Source organism: Leptonychotes weddellii, chromosome 6 (assembly GCF_054177405.1).
Source record: "Leptonychotes weddellii isolate Sample4059 chromosome 6, ASM5417740v2, whole genome shotgun sequence".
In the NCBI taxonomy this organism is placed as follows: Eukaryota; Metazoa; Chordata; class Mammalia; order Carnivora; family Phocidae; genus Leptonychotes; species Leptonychotes weddellii.
Window position 1 is genome coordinate 134,431,200 of NC_138374.1, and position 20,643 is coordinate 134,451,842.

Here is a 20,643-nt window from a genome sequence, read left to right on the forward strand (position 1 = left end):
AAAAAAAAAAAACTGGTAATGGGGTCTGGATTCTGATGTAAACGTGAATCATTTCATTGTGGAAACAGAGTGGAGTTTCCTTAGAAATGACTTTTCCTTAGAATCATTTAAATTGAGGTAAATGGGCTTAAATATGACCATAAAAAGTTCCTTAGCTGTATTGCTGCTGACAGCACTTAAGAGTTAGCATGCCTTCCTAACATATTCTGAAATACCGTTATTAGGATTAAAGCCAATAAACTATAAACAGAGGGCATTTGGTATTACCAACAGGGAGAGAAGGCATTCATCCAGAGGAGGAATGAAGTTCCTTGTTCGTAGTATAGTTGCTGCAGGAATTCCTTGTTTTCTTCTTCATCATCTGTGAGGACTGCTTTGAAGTTCTCGGCTATCCAGTGAACCTTCCAGGGGGAGAAGAACTGAAAGAGTGGGAGGCTTATATTTTGGGCACCTGGGTATATTGCTTTACCGTAGTTCATAGAGCATGAATGTGCTCAAGAGATACTGACAGAGCTCTCTGATTCTTTAAAAGGCCAGTGAGAGCAGGGAAGCAGATTTTATAGACTTGGAACTGTGTCCTCGGTTGTGTACAGTGTTTGAAGGATTGTTGCTGAGTGGTGAAGCCCAGGCTTCTCTAGGAAATGCAGTCTGGAAGCAGAAATGAGAAGCTAGATTTTGTACATGTTTGCAAAAATGTTGTCTCTAATTCTCTAAACCAGCTCCTGCAGGGTAATGGTATTGTCTCATTTTATGGAAGGAAAACAGACTTAAGTGGTAGAATCAGAATTCAAACCCAGGTCTGACTGACACTGGAAACCCTTTTTTATTATACCTTGCGCTGTCTTTAGAAACCTGGGCACTTCAATGCCAACTGATGAAACAAATGAGTTGAAAGGAAGAGTTCAGTATGTCTTATAAAAGCATATGTAAAGTATAAAAGGTCTGTCCACGTGACAGTATGAATAAAAACATTTCTGAATTGTTTAAGCATGGGTCTCAGTTTGTGATTAATTGGTAGGCTAATGAGTTTTTTAAGGAAAGAACTTTAATGGATGTAACTACACTGAAGGAGATAACTGGATCCTTTTTTGATCCTTGAAGAGGGAGAAAATGGCGTTCTCCCTCCACACCGGAGGTAACTCCACAGAACACTGTTCTGACTCTCAGAGCCTTTCCTCAATCTGCCTCTTTCTGTACTTCTCTGAAGCATTTGAAACCTGGATGGTCCCCACCTTCTTGAAACCTTTTTATCTCTTGACTTCCAAGATGTTTGACAGTCATTATTCCTTCTACTCTCCCGCGTGTTTTTCGGTCTCCCTTTTATTTCTTTTCCTGAGGGTAGGTGTTCCGAAGGATTTTTTCCTTGGACTCTTTCACCTTTCTTGGGTCCTTAAATTTTTGGTCTTTTAGTGAGGTATAACTTACAAGGTGGTTGATTTTGAAGCTTCTCTGTACAGTAATTCCCAAGTCCGTATCTCTGACCCTAATTTCTCAAATTTCAGACCTACCTTTGTTTTCCACTACCTTCCTGACATGTCAACTTGGATTTTAAACATAATCAAAATCAGATTCATCTCTTTTCCCACACATGCCAGCTTCTCATTTATGACATTGATTTCCCCTGGGCACCCCGACTCAGACTTGTCTTCTTGATTTGGGGGGGCGCTTCGTAACTACCGTTGAACCAGGTACGGTCCGCTCTGCTTCGGCAGCGTCCTCATATCCGTTCCCTTCTTCTCATTTCCTCAGCCAGCAGCCTCAGACAGGCACTCAGTGCTTTTTACCTCAACAACTGGAAGGTTTTAAACTTGTTTCTTCTTCCTTTTCTGTCCATTTCAGTCCTGTCCTTGACAGAATCATTTTCCTGAGCACCCCCCATGCACCTTCTTAACTGATCAGCGTGTGCACCCCATGACCCAGCCCAAACAGACTTGGACATACCAGGGTTTTCATCTTCCCTGTATTTTCTCATCCTTGTCCTGGTCTTTCTCAGCTTTACCCACTGAAATCCTATCCCCCCTTCAAAGCTGAGTTTATCTTTTTTTATGACACTAATGCTTGTGTCACTTCTGTCATCGTTGTATATACTCATTTTCCCTAATTGATGACTGGCTTCAGAGGGGATTAGGACTGCCTTGGATGTGTTTGTACCTCCTGGGTTGCCTCGTAGGTTGTTGCAGGACCAGCTTGTCTGTGTATAGATGGGCCACTGGGGGGTGCCAGAGGCCTAGAGTTGGATAAACAAGGGCAGCTGGAGGGCTGTACAGTTAGGTTGCCCCGTGCTGTCAGAGCTTCTGCACAACACGAATAGAGATTAATTTTCCTGATCCAGAAACATTTATAGTTTCTTTCTGCTCCTCTCTCCAGTCAGTGTACCAGAAGAGACAGTGTAGGATATTCACCTTCTCTTAATACTCAATAGAGAGTGGCCTAGAACTAAAGGCCTATCCCCCTGTAAACATGTTGTATATAGTATGAGTTTCAGTTTCCTTGGGGTTATCCTTTGAATTTCAGTGCCCGCGGTTCTCTGATTAATAAACACCATACAGTGGGAGTGTGGCTCGTGGCGGGAGTCAGGAAAGTTGGCTAGAGGAGCTGTTTATTGTGAAGTAGAGAAATAAGGTGAGGAGAATGAATTTAAAATGAGCCATTTAAGCTTGAAAACCACAATTGGGGATGGGGAAAGTAGGACTGGTCGATTCCAGATGGACCTCAGAGCCCAGGGCAGAAAGGCAAGTTTGTCCTGTGGGTGGAGATGGGCCCTGAACAGCTGTCCTGTTATGGGTGTGTTGGGACGTCTGTCCTCCCACGAGGAGCCAGACACTGCGTGACTCTCAGGTATCTGTTCTAATAATAGAAGTATTTTCTACCACCATTTTTCAGTTTCAGAGGAGACTCTAAAACTTCGTCCACTCTAACTGTGGGGGTTGATGTAGGAGAGCTGGGCACTTGAGTTGCAGAGGTCCGCCAAGCCAGACTGCTGGGCTCATGTAAGTCGTGGGGACTCACGGGGTGGGTGAGCTCGGGTCTTAGTGAGAGGGATCAGGGACTGTAATGTTTGTAGTTGTTGATGCTCCCATCAGACCTGAACTGAGGAAGAATTATCACACCCATTTTCCTAGACCCCAAGGGAGTTAAAATGAAAATTCGAGAGAAATTTAAAAAATAAAATTAAGAAGCATTAAGTATACAAATTAGTACAACCACAGAACTGTTTTGAACTACTTTAAGCTCCCAGTACTTTTAGTTGTCACCAAGACGGTGGGATTGGAGTCTTTTTATAAGTTTAGGATTCATCCTGCCTTTCATGGCGTTGCTGGTAAATCACAGGTGGCTTTGGTTGCAGCCAAACTCCTCCTGTACTTTCTTTTTCAAACAAGAACTGATGTTTTGCTCTCATTTACTGTGGCATATTGACCACTTGAGCTAACTTCTGTTAATAGTCACAGTGTTGAGAATTTAGTATTTTAAATTTTACTCTAATTATTATTATTTTTTTAAGTAGGCTCCATGCCTAGCATTTGAGCCCAGCACAGGGCTTGAACTTGCGACCCTGAAATCAAGACCTGAGTAGAGATCAAGAGTCGGATGCTTAACCAGCTGAGCCACCCGGGTGCCCCAGCCCTGAGAATTTAGTATTTTTTTTTTTTTTAATTTTATTTATTTATTTATTTGACAGAGAGAGACACAGCAAGAGAGGGAGCACAAGCAGGGGGAGTGGGACAGGGAGAAGCAGGCTTCCCGCCGAGCAGGGAGCCCGATGCAGGGCTCTATCCCAGGACCCTGGGATCATGACCTGAGCCAAAGGCAGACGCCTAATGACTGAGCCACCCAGGCACCCCGAGAATTTAGTATTTTTAATTTTAATTGTTGGGCTTTGGCCATCATTTAACGCTTTGCCTGACTTCTTGAGGTATCATTTATATACATGTAAAATTTACACCTTTTCTCAGTGACTCATTCTGTGGATTCTTACAAACATGTACTCACATGACACCACCAAGGTCATAGTCATAGAACATTTCCATCACTTCCAGAAGTTTTCTTACGCCTGTTTGCAGTCAGTTCTCTTCCCCGACCAACCATGTTCTGCTGTCTGTCCCTATAGTTTATTTTTTTTTAGCACGTCCCATGAATGGAATCATTACGTAGCTGTCAGAGTCTTGCTTCTTTGACTCAGCATGACATATTTGCCACTCATCCGCATTGCTTTGTGTATCAATAATTTGTTCCTTTTTATTGCTCAGTAGTATTCCACTGTGTGGCTAGACCACAACTTACGTATTATCCATGACCTGGCAGAAGAACATTTGATTGTTCCCAGTTTTTGGTGAATCTAAATAAAGCCACTAAAGAAAACATTCACCTATAGGTTTCTGGGTGAACATATATTTTCATTTTTCTTGAGTACATACCTGAGTGGGATTCCTGGGTTATATGGTAAGTTTGTGTTTGACCTTATAAAAAACTGCCAGACTGTTTTCCACAGTGACTGCCATTTTGCATTTCTACCAGCAGCGTGTGGGACTTTAGTTGCTCCCTTCCTTGTTAGCACTTGATAAAGGAAACTTTCATTGTTATTATTTTAATAAGTTTTAGCCATTCTAATAGGCGTATAGAGGTTTATTGTAGTTTTAATTTGCATTTCCCTAATGGCTGAAAACGTTGAGCATCTTTTCAGGTGATTGTTATTTAGCTATGAGAAGTAGATTTGGGCTGCTGCCCTCTATGAAATCCGTCTTTTGCAGATATTTTCTTCCAGTCCATAGCTTGTCTTTTCATTTTCTTAGTAGTGTCTCTTGAAGAATAAATTTTTATTTTGATATGTCCCGTTATCTAATTTTTTCTTTCACGGTTTGTGTGGTTTATTTATTTATTTATTTATTTTGAATCCTTAAATATTTGCCTAACCTGTATCACAAGCATTATCTTCTTTGTTTTCTTCTGGAAGTTATATTGTTTGAGCTTTTACATTTAGATCTATGATTCATTTTGAGTTAGTTTTTGTATATTGTACAAGTTACAAGTCAAGGTTTCTTGTGTTCTTTTTTCCTTGCCGTTTTTTCCTTTTTCTTTTCTTGTCTTTTTTTTTTTTTTTTTTTTGCATTTGGATGTCCTGTTGCTCTGGTGTATGTGGTCTCTTACACAAATCTTTAATCAATATTAGGAAAAGAAAGCAGCCCCAGTAGTTTTAAACAAGATATGTTTGGTACCTCTTCCACAAAGTACTTTTATACTTTGTATTACCTGCCCCTTTGCTTGGTTTTTAGTTAATAATTTGTCATATATTTGGTTAAAAATTTAAAGCCTTTTTATTGACACAAGAGAAATCTAGGTCACTGGAATTTCTAGGGTAGAAATTAAAATGGCACTTGAATCTTTTTTCCCCCATCCCCCAATAGTTTACTCTTAACCTTCAGTTTGGCAGGGGTTATGGTTATTTTTAGAGTGTAGGCAGTAGAGCTAATCTAATTAAACTCCCCCAGCTACCTGGGACAGTGAGCTCATCAGCTCTTCCAGGCTCAGATTGGTTTGCTCTGGACTGGATTTTACATGGAAATTGATCAAGGTAAAAGCAGTGGATTTGTTGGGAATGTAGTGCATTAAAGAATGAAGAAGCTAATTTATGTTTGGGTCAAGTATGGTCCCTAACTTCTGATTGTAAAATAAGGTTATATTCTTTGGTGATGAAAGAGATTCTAGAATGGTTCCTATACTTGAGACCAAGGGCACCATCATAGCATCTTGCCTATTTTAATTTGGATACTTTAATTCCTGCCCCAGAGTTGAGATGGTTTTAAATTTCTTCATTCTGATAGAAATGTATACAATAAGAATAACAGGTCATTTCCAAAGTGATTGTATTTTATTGTCATCATTTCTTGGCTTTTTGAAAAAGTGGTCCTCCAAAGGGGGAAGGTGTGCACCCCAAGGGGCATTGAAGATGGTCCAGTAATGTATAGAAAAAGAACATTGGAATTTATTTTTTTCTAGAAAAATTAAACTTAGTATTTAATGTAACTTGATTAGATATACATATTGAAGATTCATGGTAAAACTTTTCACTGATCCGGGTTTATAATCCGTTTTGAGACCACTGCTCCAGAGCATCCTGCTGCAGAACTTCTAACATATAATTCTACTTACCTGTACCATCTTGGAATTACTAATACTAGCTTACAAAAAAAAGAAAAGGAAGTCTAGAGAAGGTTAAGTAGCTCATTCATGGTCAGAAAGGATACTAATGGCTTAGCTGATATTACAACCCTGGACTGATTTTCAGTCTAGAACTAATTTTGCTAAACTCTCTGGCCCCTAAAATGTGACCTTTAGAAGCTATCTGCCTACCAACTCTGTGATTAAACAGGGTTGGCATGAGCATTCACAGGGTTGTCCCTGTTTCTGAATTTAGCAATACATTCTGTCAATTTTTCTTCCTCAAAAAGAAGATCTCTTTTTGTAAGAACCTTAAACCACTTTCCCCAGAAGAGAAGCTCTGCAACCTCTCAGTATGGGTTGAACCGTATGGCTCTGCTTTTCCCGCCTCTCAGGGCTGGGAGCTCTGGCTCCTCCTGGTCATGGAGGCTGGGAGAGCAAATGGATTCTCTAGCGCCTTATGTGTCTGTGGCTCAGGCAGTCTGGGCTTCTGTAGGAATTGATGCAGTTCAGTTTTGAGGAAGGGTCTCTGGAGCCACTTTTTCTTTGGAAAGTGATAATGGTGGGGTGGACAGTATGGTATGGTTGAGAGTTTTGCTTCTGGAGGTGAGGAAACATCAGATCTCTCTCAGTTGACCGGAACGTGTGCTTATGACCTGAGTCTTTAATCTTAACAAAGTAGTGCGCTTGTTTTCCCCACCTCACAGGACTTTTGCAGTTAATGTAATTAAGTTAAACCCTCGGTGGGGAAGAAGATATTGCCGAGATGCTCAAGAATATAAATAGGGACTACCAACAGGAAAAAACCAGTGCTGTGTGAAGAATGCTGTGCAAAAATACCTCCTTGGAGTAGGAGGAGGAAAACAGCCTGCTCTGCAAACCGCTCTTCGCTGGTGTTTTTGACGTGGCTGCACAAATCTGTGCTTTGTTGGCGTTGTATCCCAGCACCCTTCCAGGTCCTTCCTCAGACTCGGCCTCCGTCCTGCCCGTGTGTTTTTGCTACTCCCCCGCCCTGGCCTGCGGAGCAGGCTTTGGGCAGCTGTCTCTTGGCAGGGGACACTTTTTGAAGCAACTTGGATTTCTGTAGAGGAGAGTAGGGGGTCAGGATAAGGATGGGGCTGCTTCTGGGATAATTGTTATGGGAATGAAAGGGCTGTTGAAAGATTAGAAGCCAGTGTGCCTGGGTACGAGGACTGGAGTCATAATCATACTTTGTCTTTGACCAGTGCCTTTTGTCCAGGCACTGAAAGGGCTTAACAAAATTCTGGTCTGAATAATATTATTCTTTGCTCTTTGGAATTCGCTCGAGGTGGGAGTGAGGCCCTGTCAAAATAATGAATGTGTTACAGTGGTATGAAAGGAAAAAAGCTAGGTACCCCGATTCCCAGATAGGGCTTTGCCAAACAGACAAATCTGGTGAAAGTTGGTGGAATTAGGTGAAATGATGTTTGCCACTTTTGAAATGGACTGAGATGGTTTAATGGAAATGTGGCCCTTTTCTTCCCCAGCTGTGGACTTGGCGGCTTAGTTGTAAGAGGAAGAAAGAAACCTTTTAGGTTCTTTCTTGGGGGGAGGGTCCTCCTGAATTCTAATTTGGCTCTACTTCTTATAATCCGTAGTTAATACCTGTGCCTGTTAAGTTTGAAGCTTGGCTCCTGAGTGAATATACGGCCCAAACTCTCACCCCAATAGCTCGGTCTCTTCTGTCTCTCTTGATTTGTGCATAAGGTGATATTCAGAGTCTGACCCGCCTCTTCATGTTACGAAGACGTCTTTCATAGAACTTATGGATGAAACATATGACTAAATTTACAACAGAAGATTCTTGCCTAGAGGGCAAGGCTGAAGCCAGCTCTTTGTGTTAGAGCTCTCTGCTTGTAGTACCTGTCACTGGGTATATGCCTGCTGGTGCAGGTTTGATCTCGGTTCCTTCTTTCCCATTTCAGAAATCACTGCCAGCTACTCAGGTAAAGAGATGGCAGTTGACCTCCCAAAGATATGTCCCTTTATGGAATTTAGACATAGGGGAGGGGGATCCAGTCTCATTTTCAGCAGCTGACAAGCCCTGTTGAGCACACACTCAAAATTTTTTTTTTTAAGTAGTCTCTACACCCAATGTGGGGCTCGAACTTAGTGCATTAGAGCACTAGAACAAGAGTCGCGTGCTCCACTGACTGAGCCAGCCAAGCATCCCTCAAAAAATCATTTTTCTGAAAATGACAAAGGCTGTGCATGGTTAAATGTCCGGTCCCTTTTATCTTCTCTCCCAGATTATTTCCTAATTGTTTCATTTTCTTCCTTTCCTAAATGCAGGCTGGCCACAATAAACATCATTCAAGATGTCCAGCAAAGGGAGCAGCGCAGATGGCAAAACAGACTTAGCCAATGGTAAGGGGCCACCTGAGGTTCTTCTTCTCCCCCAAAGAAAGTGGAGACCTGGATTTTAGTGGAGGGAAGAAAATCTTTCCTAAGAGTGGACCCTTCTGTGTTGTTTTGTGTGTAGAAAGCTACACAGGAGACACCCTGAACTATCTGGTACTTTTGTTCCTTCAACTTCTGTTTCCAGAAAATCAATAATAGAGGTGTGCCATTACGAGGAGTTCAAGTAGTTTGGAATTCTGAAAGGTTGTAAGAGTGGCTGAAACCTAGAAGGAAAAGATCAGTTGGTGGTGGAAACAAAGGAGCTGTGGGAAGTTAAGGTTCCCCAGTTGTGATGAGAGGTCTCTTTCTACGGCAGGTCCTAGTTCGGTAGAGATAGCAGATGAGAGATGAAGTTACAGCCTAAACTGACTGGAGTAGGGCTGGCCTGCGTTCTTTGTAGGGTCTAGCTAGGTGTGAATTCACTGGGTCTAGGGCACGTTTGAAGGTAGAATATCAAGATTTTGATAACAGATTATTCGATTAATGCTTGAACCCTGAGCCAACTTCTAAACTAGAGAAATGTCCTTCAAATGGATATGATTGGGCAGCACAGTGTTCAGCATTCTTTAGCACGTTGCAGATCAGGATTATAGGCTCAATTCCAGTTGATGAGATTGGTAGAGCAGTGAAGTTAAGTAAGGGAAAGTGAGATTTTTCAACATGCTGTTTATTGACCCTGTGTTCTCTTACCAGTGCTGTTCATTCATCTGTAAAAGAAAGTGGTTCAGATTTTTCACTGGGCTTCGTTGAGAGACTCAGGGTTCTAGGTGGTTTGAGGTATATAATTGATTTGGAATTTGGCCATCAGCTAGATCAGGGATTGGCAGACTATGGCCTGAGGGCCAGATCCAGTCTGCATGTGGCCTGTGAAGGCCCTTGATAGAAAAAATTTGTTGACCTCTGGATCTTGGTCATTGACCGTTAGGGTCCCCCTGCTGAGCTTGTGATTGACTCTGGCCCTTATGTTAATATGGGAGAGCTCCCAAGTCATCTTGATTGGTTAATCATAATTTTAACAAGAAATGCTAGGAGATTTGGTGTTTTAGTTTTCCTTCTCCACAGAAGTGAAATGTGTGGTGTTTTATCCTTTCTCACTACTCCCAGTTTCAAAGCCAATTGTATTTGAGAAACCAAAACTACTAATCTTTCTCAGCATACACAGCGGTCTCAGCAAGTGTAGTTCCTAGGAACAAATTGCTGCACTTACCCCCTTTTTCTTCCAGTTCCTACACCCATTGTTTTCATGCTGGGATCTTAGTTGAGGTACTTTCTGAAAAGAGCTGTTACAAGTCTCCCAACCTTCTGTGGCCATTTGAACCAACGTGCTTGTATTGTTCATCTGTTTTCCGTGGTGGGTTTTGCCTGAGAGTTTGTCGTGCAGGGGTTCCGTTGCTGCAAAGATCTTTGGAAATTACTGCTCCAGTCCAGGTGACTAGGCTGTCAGGCGCTACTTGGAATCCTTTCGACGTCCTTGTGGGGTTGGATAGATCCTACCAGCGTTGCACATGCCTGGTCTGCTGTTCCTAACAGCCTTTACTTCTGGCGAGGTCAAGTTTGTAATCATCAGGAAAGGAGGCCGTGAATAGTGTTTAAAGTCCTCATTCCCGCCTTCCTTCCTTCATACCTTGGCTTCAGTGTGGAAGTTGTCGTCATATGGCTCTAGCACATTGTAGGAGTGCTCACTGAAATATGATTTGGCTGCTCTTAGATAGGAGAATGCAGTATCTAATTGTCGGGGATTAGATTGCTCAAAGTGACCCAGTTCTTTTATAACCACCAGCATGGCAGACCTAGGATATGGTGAACTTTCCTTCTCAGATATTTGTGTATGCTTTCTGATAAAACTCTACCTCAATAAAGAGTCCTTTAACTAATAGTAGCATTAACATCATCACATTAATGGAAGTCAGAATACATTTATTAGTGAAAAGTGAGCAAGAACCCATTCTAATCACAATCCCCACTTGTCCCTTCTACTTCCTTTGGATTGTTAGTGGATTATAGGACCTCAAGGGAAGAAATTAGGATTTAGGAAGGGTGGGGGAGTGGTGCTTTCTTGACGTAAGAAATAGTTCAACTCCACACCCATTGTCTGAATGATTTTAATCTGTTATTTTCTGTCTTTCTCTGAGAAGATGTCTATACCAACTCTTGCTGGGATGGCTATTCTTTTTTCTTATATTCGGTTTAATTATGTGCTGTGGCTAATGGATGTGCGTCCCAGCAGAACAGAGCTTAAGGTGGTTGTATTGGATGTATTTGGACACAGCTGGTCCGTGCTTTGCAGGAGACTCTTAGGCTGTCCTGCAGTTCTTCACTTGTGTTGAAGTACCTTTATTTGCATGTGGCTTTGGTCTTAATCTTTTCAGTTTCTTGTCCTTTTCAAGATTCCCCTTCAGAAGGTAGTCTTTGTAAGCATTTGAACAAAAACACTGTAACCAAAGTTGGTGTCTGGATCTTTTGATGTGATGATTTCTTGGACTAAGGCGGGGACATCCTTCTGATCGCTCTCCCATTTCCTTATTTCCCCCTCACCCACCTGTTCCTCACTAACATGCAGGAAGCCTGTCCAGCAGTCCAGAGGAGATGTCTGGCGCTGAGGAGGGGAGGGAGACATCCTCAGGCATTGAAGTGGAGGCCTCAGACCTGAGCTTGAGTTTGACTGGGGATGATGGTGGCCCCAACCGCACCAGCCCAGGAAGTCGGGGTACAGATACAGAGAGCTCAGGTGAAGACAAGGACTCTGACAGCATGGAGGACACTGGCCATTACTCCATCAACGATGAAAACCAGGTCCATGACCGCTCGGAGGAGGAAGAGGAAGAAGAAGAGGAGGAGGAAGAGCATCCTCGGCGCCGTGTCCAGCGGAAGCGGGCCAGCCGTGACCAGGACTCGTCAGATGATGAGCGAGCCCTGGAGGACTGGGTGTCTTCTGAGACATCCGCCCTGCCCCGCCCTCGCTGGCAGGCCCTTCCTGCTCTTCGGGAGCGGGAGCTGGGTTCCAGTGCCCGCTTTGTATATGAGGCTTGTGGAGCAAGAGTCTTTGTGCAGCGTTTCCGCCTGCAGCATGGGCTTGAGGGCCATACTGGTTGTGTCAACACCCTGCACTTTAACCAGCGCGGCACCTGGCTGGCCAGTGGCAGCGATGACCTGAAAGTGGTGGTTTGGGACTGGGTGCGGCGGCAGCCAGTACTGGACTTTGAGAGCGGCCACAAAAGCAATGTCTTCCAGGTGAGACAAGGGAGCGGAACAGCAACTGAGAAAGGCAGGCAGCAGTTAGACAAGCCTGAGATGCCTGGAGTGGGAGCTGACAGTGAGTTGTGGTAGAATTAGGCATCAGGACTCAGTCCTGCCACGGCTCCCGTGATGACTTAGAGGAGTTAAATGCCCTGAAAGACCCGTTGACAGCCTTTTGTTTTTCCTAAGCACAGAGGCATTTGGAAGCCTTATGATAGGTGGGCTGCTTGGAAGTCCTCAGGAAGGTACTCAGTGTGCCCGGGGGGAGGCTCTTGAGCCATACTGGGTTCAGTTCCTGGCACTACCCCTTATTAGCTTTGTGATCTTGGGCAAATTCTTTAATCTCTGTCTTTAATCTGTAGTGTAGAACTAATAACACAGAGGACCACGAGAGTTATACAACAGTAGAAGTTAAGCAGTTTAGAACCATTCGTGGTGCTTAATAAACATTTGATGAGTATTTGTTAGCCTTGTCATTCTCTGTTTACTCACCAGCCCCATCCATCATTTTGGTACTGGCACTGATTCCTGGGCATGATCACTTCCCCAACAGCCCCTCTGGTTTCCTTTGTAGCAAATTTCTGTTTGCTTCCTGAATCAAGATAGGTTTTCCTCCTCTTTTCCTTACATTTCTCCCCTAGTAGGTGTAGTCCTAGTTCACCTGAGCACTTACCCTGTACCAGTTCAGCCTTGCAGAGTCAACAGAAATGCTCTCTTACATCGGGTTTTCCTCCCTCTTCTTTAACTCTTGGAAGAAATTGGAGTTGAGCCAACGGTATAAGGCTAGGAAAGCTAAGTTTCCAGCTGTTGTGCGACCAAAGGGATGGGTTAGGGTTGTTATTACAGTTTTCCCCTCTCAAATTCACCTCCTCAGTTTCTTTTGTATGTCCCTTTTCTCATTAATATCCCAGGCCAAGTTCCTTCCTAACAGTGGTGATTCTACTCTGGCCATGTGTGCCCGTGATGGGCAGGTGCGGGTAGCAGAGCTGTCTGCCACACAGTGTTGCAAGAATACGAAGCGTGTGGCCCAGCACAAGGGAGCATCCCACAAGGTAAGTAAGCTCTTGCCCTCATGGTTGTATGGTCTAGCTCCTCAACCAAGGATCTCAGCCAGGGCCTTCCCAGATCTCTGCCCATTGTGTCACCTGCCTCATTTCTTTTGTCCTAAAATTTGTAGATAAAAAAGGAGAAAAAGCAGCCACCTTAAACTTCTTGCAAGTGCAGTATTTGAAAGCTTTCTAGATCTTGTACATTCAGCATTCAGTTGATTATACCTAACCCCTAAGCTGACCAGTGGTTGGTTTGGAAATCCTTGAGGTCTCCTGTGTCTTCCAAACCTCTTAAATTTATTTTGGTTGTATCTAGAACACCTTAACAGCTCCAAGGTCCTAGTGGTCGCTCCTCACACGTGAGAGCTCCAACTTTTCTCTCAGGTCTCAGGGCACAGACAGTACTATTTATGGAAGCCCTATTTAGGACTGGGAATATAGAACAGACAGTTGTGGGGCAGCCAGTGAGGAGCTGGGAGCTGCCTAATGTCAGAGTGGTCATGCTGTAGGAGGGTGGACCTCTTTTACAAACCCTAAGCTGATAGGTAGGTGGACCTGGAATGTCCTTTTCTAGCCCAGATGGCGCAGAAAATACGAAAGTTACCTATTTCTTTGATTTTTAAGCCTACCTTCAACCCATTAGTTAACTAATTTTTACAACTAAAGTGTAAGGAGTGAAACTTGGGCACCATTTCTCTACCCATCTGAGAGTTTAATTGATTTTGTTTGAGAATGAACCAAAATGGTTGATGTTTTTCTTTGGTATCCTTATTCAGATAGATCCCTTGGGGACTTAGTTGAAATAGCAAAACTCCTGTCCTTTTTATTTGAATGGAATAAACAAGCTGTAACAAATTCACATAGAACAAGAGCAAATGGGTTTATTAGTTCCTTTCCTGGGGTTTTACAACAAAAAAGCTGGACATGTCTCTTGCTGAGATATTTAAAAATGCAGTCCTTCCTAAAGATAAAGGAGTGAACTAGATGGCTTCTAATTCTAATCTATAGAAACCTTTGTTTTTTTGTCCCTCAGTTGGCCCTGGAACCGGACTCTCCCTGTACGTTCCTGTCTGCAGGTGAAGATGCAGTTGTCTTCACCATTGACCTCAGACAAGACCGGCCAGCTTCGTAAGTGTAGCAGTAATGTTTTTACAGAACTGGACTTCTTGGCCTTGAAAATACCTCACCTGTCCTAGGTAATACCCACCTCTCTGGTCAATCCAGAGTCTCTCTGTGCCTGTGCTAAGAAGTGGATTGAGGTTTAGGGCGCTTCCTCCCTTCTTTGTTGTTGTCTGTCTGCTGCTCAGCAGTACAGTGCTGTTCAGTCTGCCTTCATTTCTAAAACAAGGCTCGGTTATCTTCCATGTGGGCTGTAATCACTTGTTTATCTCTCCATCCACTTGGGTGCCACTCAGCTCACCCACAGGAAGCACATTACAGAGCAGCTAGTTTTCAGTTCAATTATGTATAGAAACATGTAAACAAAGGATAAATCTTGCACAAAAATATTAGTAGCTCTAATAGGGTTCTGTCATATCACAGTTCCTTTTTACGTGAATTTGAGGCTCATGGTTAAATCACATTCCTCATTAGCTGTGTGATGTCATAGAAAGATCAGAGCATCTTATTTGGATCTGGACAGACGTGGGTCAGATTGCGACTCAGGCACCACCATCTAACCTTTCTGAACGTTTCTCAGCCTTCCTTTGGGCCTAACCAGTCAATATTTGTCTCTCTCATCTCTGTGAGTGTTATGATAAATGTCCTTGATGCCCCAGCATAGTGTCTGGCACCATGTTTGGAATTGATTATATTGTAGCTACTAATTAATTTATTTTTAAAAATTTCAGTTGTTATAATAAGCAAATACATCTTGTTTTAAAAATTCAAACAATAAAGTATATGGACGGGGCGCCTGGGTGGCTCAGGCGTTAAGCATCTGCCTTCGGCTCAGGTCATGATCCCGGGATCCTGGGATTGAGCCTCGCATCGGGCTCCCTGCTCAGTAGGAGGTCTGCCTCTCCCTCTCCCACTCCCCCTGCTTGTGTTCCCTCTCTCGCTGTGCCTCTGTCAAATAAATGAAATCTTTAAAAAAAAAAATTGCTATCTTGTTTATCTAGATTTATCTAGATAACTAGACTTGTTTATCTAGAATTATCTGGATTATTTACGGTTCTTGTTAAGTCTTAAAGATGTTAACAAATCGGGCGCCTGGGTGGCTCAGTTGGTTGGGCGACTGCCTTCGGCTCAGGTCATGATCCTGGAGTCCCGGGATCGAGTCCCGCATCGGGCTCCCTGCTCAGCAGGGGGTCTGCTTCTCCCTCTGCCCTCTTCCCTCTCGTGGTCTCTGTCTCTCATTCTCTCTCTCTCAAATAAATAAATAAAATCTTTAAAAAAAAAAAAAGATGTTAACAAATCTTATATGTCGTTAGCTTAAAATATTAAGTAAGGGATGTCTTGATTCACGTAGTATACAAGTAGAATATAAGCTAATTTAGGGCATATAATCTCAAAGCTGGTTATTACTAGACTTTTATTTTTCTTTATTTTTTAAGATTTTATTTATTTATCAGAGAGAAGAGAGAGAGCGCACAAGCAGGGGGAGCAGCAGGCAGAGGGAGAAGGAGAAGCAGACTCCCTGCTCAGCGGGGAGCCCGATGGATCATGACCTGAGGGGAAGGGGATGCTTAACCTAACCAACTGAGCCACCCAGGTGCCCCTTGTTATTTTCATTCTAAAGTTCCAGAGGGGAGGGGAAGTACAAAGATGCAACAAATGGGCTGTTTGTTTGGTCTGCTCTGGTAGAGAGTTGGGAAGCAGAGTGGAAGCTTATTCTGTCTGCCAGGTCATAGGAAAACCACCATTAGACCACAAGGAGTTGGGGACCATATGATGGGCAAAACAGATGACTTTGGCAGATTATTGAATTTGGAATGAAATGACATAAGCAATGGCTCTGGATGCAAGCACTGATAGATGGGATAGAAATTCAAAGAGGGAACATAGGAGAAACTTGAAGTAGGAGGAGGCCCAGATCCTGGATTTGGGGAATAAGAGACTGAATTTTCAAAAAGTTTTTGCTTTAGGGGTTGAAGAAGTAGTAGAAAGCTGAGGTGGGGGACTGAATGTAAGGTCCTGGCTGGAAAATACAAGCTATCCTTACATGTTAAGCTGGTGTGTGAACATTCACTTACATCAGAGGCATTTTTGTGTGAAGCTGGCATAATGGGAACTTTTCTTTTGTGTATTTATGATAGCTAAGTCTCTGGAAGCTGGTAAGATTGGCTGACATTTTAGGAAAAGAGTTGGATTTGGAGCTGTGGGTGGGATATTCCTTTAGCCAGTGGAAGCCAATTTGAAATATTCTTCAGAGGACTTCTTTGGTCTGATCTGTAGTTCTTTTTCCCTTTTTGTTGGAACATACCTGCTACTAAAAAACCCTGCAAATTTAAAGGCAAAATTTGGTAAGTTTGTTTCTTATGTTTTCATGTGCTCCCTCCTTCTGATGTGAAAAAAAAATTTTTTTCCCTTACTGCCATGATTGATTATTTTTATAGCACCTCTGCAAGTTCCCCAGAGAGCCCAAGGTACTCTGCATTTATCCATTGGGAGAGAGAATTTTTCATTTCAGAGGAATAAATTGAGGCATTAGAAATATTGAGCTGATCGTCAGGATTACAGGATGGTGGAGCCCTATTTCATAATCTATCCCTTCAGTTTTTTCCTTTTGCTTCCACATGGTGGTCAGCTTTTGTTTGTCTGACTCTCTCCTTCTGAAAATCCACATTGCTGAGAAAATGAGATGATCTTGTGAAAAGCAGAAGCATCTGCTTTTCCCCATCTAAAACCTGATTAGAGCTGCCTCTTCTCCACTGCTAGTTTTGTTCCTTAAACTCATTTTGGATGTATTTTCTACCTTGTGTTTTTGAGGGTTGTGTATGTGTGTGTTTTCCCTAATGGCATTCATTTTTAATGATCTTCATGCACCGTTTCTTTTTTAAAGATTTTATTATTTATTTAAGAGAGAGAGAGCGCTCAAGCACACAAGTGGGGCAGGAGGGGCAGAGGGAGAGGGAGAGGCAGGCTCCCCGCTGAGCAGAGAGCCCTATGCAGGCTCGGTCCCAGGACCCTGGGATCATGACCTGAGCTAAAGGCAGATGCTTAACTGACTGAGCCATGCAGGCACCCCCATATACTGTTTCAATGGAAAGCTACAGAGATTTTAAAATCAAGTAAAATCTCTCCATTTGCTTAGAGCAGTTCTAGGCTGGAGGGACTTTGACCATGCAGAGAGGATGAAATGATATTACATTTCTTTACAGAGAAACTCGTTGTCATGGTTATATTTCTTTCAGTTTCCATAACAACAGAATGAGCAAAACCTTAGAATTAAAAACAAAAGCTAGAACCTAGCCCTTTCCTTCCCTGTCTTTCCTTTCCTGTAAATTTACTAATCTCTATGATACCATATTTGACTGGCTGGACACTTAGATTTGGGAAGAGTATTCATAGTGCCACCCTTAAGATGGGACAGATATGGCTTTTAGCCAGAATCTTCTGGCTAAAACTCTAAAATTTTATAGGGTTTTCCTCAGGACCCCAATGCCCTCTTAAGGATCGCCCTTTTTTGTGGTACAACCAGAGGAGTAATTTAGAGGTGACTTTCCAGCTTTAGAGACAGCTGTCTTCATAAGAATCTCCTCTCCTAACTTGCTTCAGATAAAGGAAGAATGCTGCTTTCCTTTGGACTGTCCCTGTGCTAGAGATGTGGCTTGTCATTCTTAAGTGTGCATTTTTAGAGCTGGGTTGTGACACTTCTGTGGAATCTGAGAGGTAGATTCTTTTTTTTTTTTTTTTTTTTAAGATTTTATTTATTTGAGGGGTGCCTGGGTGGCTCAGTCAGTTAAGTGTCTGCCTTCGGCATGGGTCATGATCCCAGGGACCTGGGATCGAGCTCTGAGTTGGGCACCCTGCTCAGTGGGGAGACTGCTTCTTCCATCTCCCTGTGCCCCTCTCCCCTGCTTTTGCCTTCTCTCTCTCTCTCAAATAAAGATCTTTTTTTTTTTTTTTAAGATTTTATTTATTTATTTGACAGAGACAGACACAGCGAGAGAGGGAACACAAGCAGGGGGAGTGGGAGAGGGAGAGGCAGGCTTAACGAGCCGCCCAGGCGCCCCTGGGAGGTAGATTCTAACCTTAAGGGCTTTTCTGGCCACTGTTTTTATGACTCATCCTCCTCTTTCTCCCTGCTCCCAGATGATTGGGAGAATGTATTTATATAATATGGGAAGATGTGGGTGGTATTGTCTGTTTAATGATAGGTTATCATCATGTTGGACTCCAACTAAACTGACACTACCTGAGGAGCAATATTTTTACATACTTTAATTTACACGTCTTGAGGAATACCATAAAATGACTTCACTACACGTTTGTTTTTCCCTCCCCAAGGTAGCATTTATTAAATATACGTGGAGGTGATTTTTGTCTTTTTCTTGTTCAGTGTTCAAAACAAACAAAACCACTTTTTTCTTTCTTTCTCATTGAGAATCTGGTCTTACTAGCAGCTGTGTCTGCATTACTCTCTGTGCTCTCTCTTGCCATGACCATCCTGGTCTTTTAGAGAATATAACTTTTACACTTTTCTACTCTTAAAGGAAACTGGTGGTGACAAAAGAGAAGGAGAAGAAAGTGGGACTGTATACGATCTATGTGAATCCTGCCAATACCCACCAGTTTGCAGTGGGTGGACGAGATCAGTTTGTAAGGTGAGTCTGGCTCTTTTGTGTCTTTGAGAGTTTGAGACTGATGCATTGGGTACCAGCAACTATTCTTTGTGGAACAGTGTGAATGGCCTCGGAATCCATTAACCACCATCTTGAATTTTTTACCATCTTCCAAAGAGTTTAAGCTTCTTCTGAGCATTCTGTTCCCTGATGTAACAGTAACAATCCCTGAGGGATAGCTTAACTTATTATAGAGAGTGTCAAGTTGGGTTTTTTTTTTAAGATTTTATTTGTTTGAGAGAGAGAACGAGAGAGAGCATGGGGCAGGGGAGGGGGCAGAGGGAGAAGCAGACTTCCTACTGAGCAAGGAGCCTAACGCCGGGCTCGATCCCAGGACCCTGGGATCATGACCTGAGCCAAAGGCAGATGCTTAACTGACTGAGCTACCCAGGCACCTGAGATTGTCACGTTTTAAGGAAGTTTGATGAATTGTGACCAAGGTCCCCACATAGCAGCTAAGACATAAATCCAGGTTTACTAACAATTGATGTATTAGTAAATATTTTCCACCGTTTTTTGTATATAAATTAACGTGTACTAGAAATTTTGAATGCTGGTTTCAGATACAGAAATGATTTGAGTGGGAGTACTCAGTGTGAACTCTTGAGTTTTTGACTCCCACTGTCATGAACCAGTTTTCTTTCTCTGTAGTGATGTCTTTGTTACTGGGAACGTTTATTGTAACACTGGCTATTGAGGCATATCCTAAGGAAAACAAGAGTTCAGAGGTTCAATCCCCATGTGTATCACTTAGTTTCCTTCTGGCTCTTAGTCACAAACTGTATCCCCTCCCTACCCAGGTGGCTTATTTGAGCTCTGTTTCTGTGATTATACCATCCCCCTTTGCTGAGGGATCATCAGTTTGAAAAGGAGGAGGGAGAGCATCACTAGAAAAATGAATGACATTTTGCTTTCCTGATTGAGGGGTGAAAAGCATTATCTTCCTTTTAAAGTAAGAGCACATTTTTATAATTGTATTCTGAAATTAATTTCACTGGTAAGTATCATGGGGGTAGAGTAAGTTTTTAGAAATACATGAGAGATGACCTTCCCTTGTTCAGGAATCCTGCCACAAGAGAATTAGACAACTTTGTGCCTGTCTATTTTCCTGTTTCCCTTGCTTTCCAAATTCCTGTCCTTTATTCACCCAATGGCAAATGTGTAGTAGTTTTTTTGTTTTTTTGTTTTAATAAGAAGCTGTTGATCAAAAAGGGTCGTAGCTGTCAGGTGCTGCCTCCTCCAAATGGAGCATTTACTGAAATTCCTAGTTTGGATTTCCTCCTTAGAGCTCTGGATGGCTTGAAAAGTCTGTATCTGTAGATAATTCAGCCAGTAGGTCCTTGATGTTTGGAGGAGACTGGAACAGTTGGCTTTATCATGAACTGCAGTTGATAATGCCTTAATCCAAAGCTGATACGTTGGCCAGGGTTAGACTAAGGCTGGAAGTCAGTTTTAACATTTTAGCACATGGAAGAATACTTAGATATTCTGTCTCTTATCAGCTCAATATCCTCTGTCCCTTTGTACATTGCAGATTTTCAGCAGATGTAAGCTATTCACTTGGCATGTGTAGATTTTGAGGCACACTGACCCTGTGCAAGCAGATGGCCCTTTGAGCACCCTAGATCTTCTCTGACATTAGGCTCATTCAGTTTCTCTGGCACCTCTTCAATTCAGCCAGTTGAGTGTTTTGGGATTTCCCCTTTCTGAATATTTCTTTGAAAGAACCTAAAGAGCTCGCCTTCCAGTACAAATCTGAAAATATTTTTGGTGAATATTTTATATCCTAGTACCATTAGCTTTCATTTCTAGCCTGAAGGAATTCCTTCAAGGGAATATAGAGAAATCACTTACTCATCCTTAAGGCCTTTGCATCATGAATACTGAATTTTGGTTTAGTATTGTGAAGAAGCATTTAAAGGAAACCTAGAGAGACTTGCTTTTTGGCCTATAACCGAAAAAAAGGGTGGGGGGAAGAAAGGAGAAAGTAGACA

At 42.7% G+C, this 20,643-nt stretch overlaps 1 protein-coding gene across 10 annotated transcripts in view; it reads left to right on the forward strand.

Moving 5' to 3' along the window:
* DCAF8 (DDB1 and CUL4 associated factor 8) overlaps positions 1-20,643 on the forward strand; it is a 39,822-nt gene that overhangs the window by 5,736 nt on the left and 13,443 nt on the right. For 9 of the 10 annotated variants that reach the window (XM_081825331.1, XM_081825328.1, XM_081825335.1 and 6 more), the window contains 5 exons: positions 8,470-8,544; positions 11,138-11,808; positions 12,726-12,866; positions 13,897-13,991; positions 18,521-18,631. In XM_081825331.1, coding sequence (XP_081681457.1) covers positions 8,496-8,544; positions 11,138-11,808; positions 12,726-12,866; positions 13,897-13,991; positions 18,521-18,631 — 1,067 coding nt within the window. In that variant the 5' untranslated portion in view covers positions 8,470-8,495. The remainder of the gene's footprint in view (positions 1-8,469; positions 8,545-11,137; positions 11,809-12,725; positions 12,867-13,896; positions 13,992-18,520; positions 18,632-20,643) is intronic. The other variant, XM_081825337.1, reaches the window with a different exon arrangement.